The sequence below is a fragment of the Cupressus sempervirens genome, chromosome 2 (genome assembly GCF_028749045.1).
Source record: "Cupressus sempervirens isolate cs-2001-9-10 chromosome 2, ASM2874904v1, whole genome shotgun sequence".
Lineage (NCBI taxonomy): Eukaryota > Viridiplantae > Streptophyta > Pinopsida > Cupressales > Cupressaceae > Cupressus > Cupressus sempervirens.
In genome coordinates, this window is record NC_143119.1 from 129,407,336 (window position 1) to 129,412,856 (window position 5,521).

Below are 5,521 nucleotides of genomic sequence, written 5' to 3' on the forward strand. Positions count from 1 at the left end.
ATAAAAGTGCTAGTAAGAATATATGAAGATGGCGACACCCTAATAAATCATGATATGAATGGTGAATTGGACCATTTCCACCTATTGTCCCTAGCATAGATGTTAACAATAGAAAATTCAACACAGTTTTGAGTGTGATGCTTATTCTCTATAGGCCTGCAAGACATGACACATCACAGGCGGGCCAAGAAACACGAATTTTTGCTTTATAAATTTTCTCAAAGAGAGAAGGATTTCCGACATATGTCTTGTTGCCGACAAATGAACCCACGGAAGGCATTGTAATCATTAAAAGGAGTCCACAGCGAATAATATCAACGAGTTGCTTTGGGCGGAGACATGTGCTTACGTTACTCACAGTTATGGTATTAATTCTAAACACCCAGATTACACAACAAAGTACAACTATAAACCCAATGGGAAAAGGCTAAAACACCAAAAGAAAAGAATAAATTAATACTTAACCCCTCTATCTATACAATCTAGTGTTGCCATTTTTCGTACTGCTTTGTAGAGCCAAATTTCTTATATAACCCCGTGTGTCAACGAACATCTCCATGCAGTCTTGGAGAGCCATTCCAAAGCCTGGCGTCTCAGTTATCTTTAAATGTATTTTTCTTTTCATTTAAGCTTTTGAGGTAGTGAGGTTAATTTGCAGTAGAATGGGCTCGGTGAGTGCAAATCATAATGAGCCAAGTGGTAGAATGTCTGACCAATTTGCCAAGAGCAAGAGTGGTAATAAGAGAATTCTTGGTACTGCATTGGCTTCGGTACTGATAGTGGGCGCCGTCATTTTCCGGGTAGCTGGAGTTGATGGGCATCATAATGAGAGAGACAAAGGTGTGCGCACCAATCATTTGGGAGGGGAGAATTCGACGTCGAATGCGGCACTGAAAGATGCATGCAGCCGCACGCTTCATCCAGAACTGTGCGTCTCCAGTCTGCAAAGCTTTGGCGGGCTGTCGAGCGGAGCCGGTCATATGGAGATCGTGAATGCGGCGGTGAGTGTGGGCGTATCGGCGGTGGAGAGGGTGAAGGCCCACGTGCGCAATCTTTATAGCCCCGACCTCGACTTCAGACAGCGTGGCGCTCTGCAAGACTGTATGGAGATGTTCGATGACACGTTGGACCAGCTCAACGCCACGCTGTTCAACCTGCACAACATGTCATTCTGGTCCAAGCCAAAACACGCTGCTGAGTTGCAGACGCTGCTCAGTGCGGCCATGACAAACCAGTACACGTGTCTCGACGGCTTCCACCTCTGCAAGGGAGATCTCCAACGAACCCTGAATGGTCCGCTCAGCTACGTGTCCAATTTGGTCAGCAATTCTCTCGCCATGGTTGCTAATTTCACTTACAAAGCAAATCAATCCGCGGGTAGTGCAGATTCACCCAACAGCCACCGCCGCCGTCGTCTTTTGTCGGACGATTTCGTGTCGTCCAACGATGAGGGTTTCCCGTCGTGGATGTCGGCGGGAGATCGACGGCTCTTACGGGCTCCCGCACATAGGATCAGGATAAACGCCGTGGTTGCGGCGGATGGGAGCGGTCACCATCGAAGCATTCAGGCGGCGGTAGATGCAGCTCCAGGGAAGAGCAGGAGGAGACATGTGATCCACATAAGAGCAGGGGTGTATGAGGAGAACGTGAATATTCCCAAGAACAAGGAAAATCTCATGTTCATCGGAGACGGCAAAAGATGGACTGTCATCACAAGCAGTAGAAACGTTCATGACGGCTACACGACGTTTCGTAGTGCAACTGTTGGTGAGTCCCCCTTTCCTCTTTGATGGAAAAATTTTCTATCCCACTCGAAATGGATCGTCGTATTGGTAAGGATTTATAGTCTTGACCCGTAGACTGTTCTTTAATCAAGTGCTCTAATGTTACATTTCTTTAATGGTCGGTCTTTTTGAGGTCTCTAGAACATCATGATAAATGTTTGTTCTCTTTATGGACAAGCTTAAACGTCACGGACTCGCGGTTTGACACATTTTAGCTTTTATTTGGTTGGAATGTTTTATTTGAAATCAAATTAGCTTCTTAAGGAAGATTTCATGTGAACCGCTTAAACAAATAAAAGTCTCTTTTAGTTAGTAGCACACTTTTGATCTAAAGCTGTGCTATTGATTTTATAAACATCGGCGCCACATTAATTAATTTGGAACGGGTAATTGCAGCTGTGACGGGGAAGAAATTCATCGCCCGCGGCATAACTTTCCAGAATACGGCAGGACCAGCGAAATATCAGGCGGTGGCACTTCGCGTGGGATCAGATTTCTCGGCATTCTACATGTGTAGCATCAAGGGTTTCCAAGACACTCTTTACGTCCACTCCCTCCGCCAATTCTACCGCAATTGTGATATCCACGGCACTGTTGACTTCATCTTTGGCAACGCTGCAGTGGTTCTTCAGAATTGTGATCTCATGGCGCGTAGACCAGCAGCAAAGCAAAAGATAGTGTACACCGCTCAAGGTAGAGAGGATCCGAATCAGAACACTGGCATATCCATTCACAACTGCAGGCTGTCTGCAGATCCTGACTTTGCTGCCGTGAAGAGGTCGTTCCAGGCTTATATGGGAAGGCCATGGAGGAAGCATTCTCGCACTGTCATTATGCAGTCTTACCTTGGCGATTTGATTCAGCCCGCTGGCTGGTATGAATGGGCCGGAAACTTTGCATTGGATACGCTCTACTATGCAGAATATAGGAATTATGGCCCTGCTGCTAATACTGCCAGGAGAGTGAAATGGCGAGGCTACCATGTCATCAAGACAAAATGGGAAGCAAGTCGGTTTACTGTTGGTCAATTCATACAAGGAAATTGGTGGCTTCCATCTACAGGTGTTCAGTATTATTCTGGTCTCCTCTAATTATCTTCTGCAAATTCAGAAATGGTGTGTGGCGTTCAGTAATATTACTCGGGTCTTCTATAATTATCTGCAAATTCAGAAATATTGGTGTGTGAGAGTTAGAAGCGACGCTTGTGACTATTATTTGCTGTCGTTTGCCTTGCTAGTTTACTAGCATGTTAATGTTCTATCTAATTTCCAGAATCGTTTAATGGATTTCCTTCGTTTCTTTGGTGCTTTATGAACTCTGTAATTTGGTTCTGGAGGAGGAATTGATTAATAATTTCATTTTTACTTTTTAAGTGAGGGAATGTGTTTAAAAGTATATTTTTTCATATTATTACAATTCATAAATTTGAAAGATTGATAGTGCTTGATTTAACACTTAAATATATTTATTTAGTTATTTAAACAGCTAGGGTCCATTTCTAAAATCCCTTTACGTTTTCATTTTGTGTTTCTATTACATGTGCTTTTGTGAGGTTCAATTTTTTCTACACGGAGAACAATTTTTTTTTTAGAGTGACAACCATGTCACGTGAAAAGGTTTCTTTCGAATTTTACACAAAGATAAATGTTTTAATCAATAGTATAATTGCATTTCAATTAATATTTCTTCCATGTATTTTGCTTATGGTTCATGGTTAATAATTTGTTTAGCTATAATTAAAAATTTTCATTATAAATCTAATTTTAGAACTTTACTAACATATGTACAAAAAAGAATTATAATACTTACATCAATAGTGGATATATATAACTTACATATTGAAATGCAACAAACAATACATAAATAATTCTTTTATTTTTAGGAGTATGCAACATGAATTTTGAAAATTCAAATTTAATTAGTGCATTATGTCATATCTACTTATTCCAAGAAACACTAATGAAATGAAATTTAATTTAAAAGGATTAGTTTTGAAATTGTGAAAGTGATTGTATTGTTAAGAGATTATGTAAAATGCAAAGTTGTGCCAAAAACTATTTTATTAATTTTTAAATTAATAAAATTCAAATTATACTTCTTTTAACTAAAATGTATGACCAATTATAATCTATAAAAAATAATTAAGTGGAAAATTTTGGTTATTGAATCCACCTAGTGGTCTTGCTACATTGTTAAAATGCAACAAGTTCATTTGTGAGTTTTACTCATTTTATTCCTATGCTAATAAAAGTAGTGCATGGAATTCATTACAAAGATAAAGAAATTTATTGTAATTATACACTTTCAAATTGTATGTAAATGAGAAATAGATATTTTATTATGTATTGTCAAAGTATTTTTTATTAGTTCCCACCTCCTACGGGATACTTATGCATCCATTTGATACAAATAGGTAATTAAATCAACTAATTACATTTGAGGATCTTTTGAACATTTATATAAAACCTTTGTGTATTTAAACTTAAGCATATTTTTTAATTATTTTAAAAAGCTAGTTATTTTTATTTCTTTTGGTTGAGAGAAAAAAATGCAAGAAGAATTTTTTTTTTGTCACAAATAAATACATGAATTTTCTAAACTTTATAACCCCTATACAATTTAATTTTTATAAAGGATTGAATTGCTTCTTTTTAGAAGTTTCAAGCGAGTCCTTGCTAAATCTATCTTCAAAAAGTCTTGGAAGTCATTGTACTTCAATGCGATGAAGATCTTCTAAAATATTTGTATCATACAAATAATTTTGAAATAGGAAAAATGTGGCTAAAGTAGGGTATTCATATTTAGATATAGTTCATCAAGTGCATGATTTGCAATAGAAACACCTTCAATCTTGAGAGTTTGATTCACTTTTTCTGGGGGAAATACATAATATTTCACAACCAACAACCTACTTCAATTGGGGAAATGTGGAATATCTCACACCCAACTCAAAATAAAAGAAGTTATAAGGAAATCTAGCTTTTGGGTATCTTTTTCAAATGTAGAAATTCCCAAATTTCCTTCCTAAAAATTGTTTAAAGTCCAATGTAGAGGACCATGTACCCTATCTTCAATGCCTTTAGAGATCATATTGTTAGCCCCAACTATTAATGCTATTGATATATGTGGAAGAGTCATATAAGTTGTTATGTTGTCATTGATGTCAAGCATTAATTGATTAGACATTATGCTAATTTAGTAGAGTGCCATATCATATGATTGATGAGAAGGATGTGATTGATGAAGAGGATTTGAAGAAAGTGTGATGATTAAAGAGTTGATAAGTGTATGGTATATAATGGGAACTTAAATGAGTTAGAATTTGATAGTATGATGTTGGTTTAATTTTTTTACATGATTTGATTAATTGTTGGAATCATATATACACTACTCAAGTTACACTGGCTAAACATGGTGGATGAAGGAATATAGTTTTAGTTGAGCTACTACAGTTTTCACCAAGCACTTGATGAAGAAGTGAAGGAACATAGTGTTAACAAAGAAAGTTTAGTGTTGAGTCTAGTATTGACCAAGTGAAGGAACATAGTGTTAATAGAGAAAGTTTACTGTTGAGTCTAGTATTGACCAAGTGAGTTGTAATGTTCACCAAGCAAAGAAGAAAAGAAAATATGTAATCTAAGGCTGACATTTGATAAAAATTAAAAATATTCGAGAAGTTTCACGAGGATAAGGATGAAGTTAGTTATGAGATCAATGGCTGGAGAAATTCAAATAAG

General features: G+C 37.3%; 1 protein-coding gene across 1 annotated transcript; it reads left to right on the forward strand.

The window, feature by feature from the left end:
- Nucleotides 1-486: 486 nt before the first annotated feature.
- On the forward strand, nucleotides 487-3,095 carry LOC149571379 (pectinesterase-like). The gene is made up of 2 exons (XM_089812917.1): nucleotides 487-1,767; nucleotides 2,181-3,095. The coding sequence occupies exons 1-2, from the start codon at nucleotides 663-665 to the stop codon at nucleotides 2,873-2,875; spliced, it is 1,800 nt and encodes a 599-aa protein (XP_089669043.1). The 5' UTR covers nucleotides 487-662; the 3' UTR covers nucleotides 2,876-3,095.
- The last annotated feature ends 2,426 nt before the right edge of the window (nucleotides 3,096-5,521 follow it).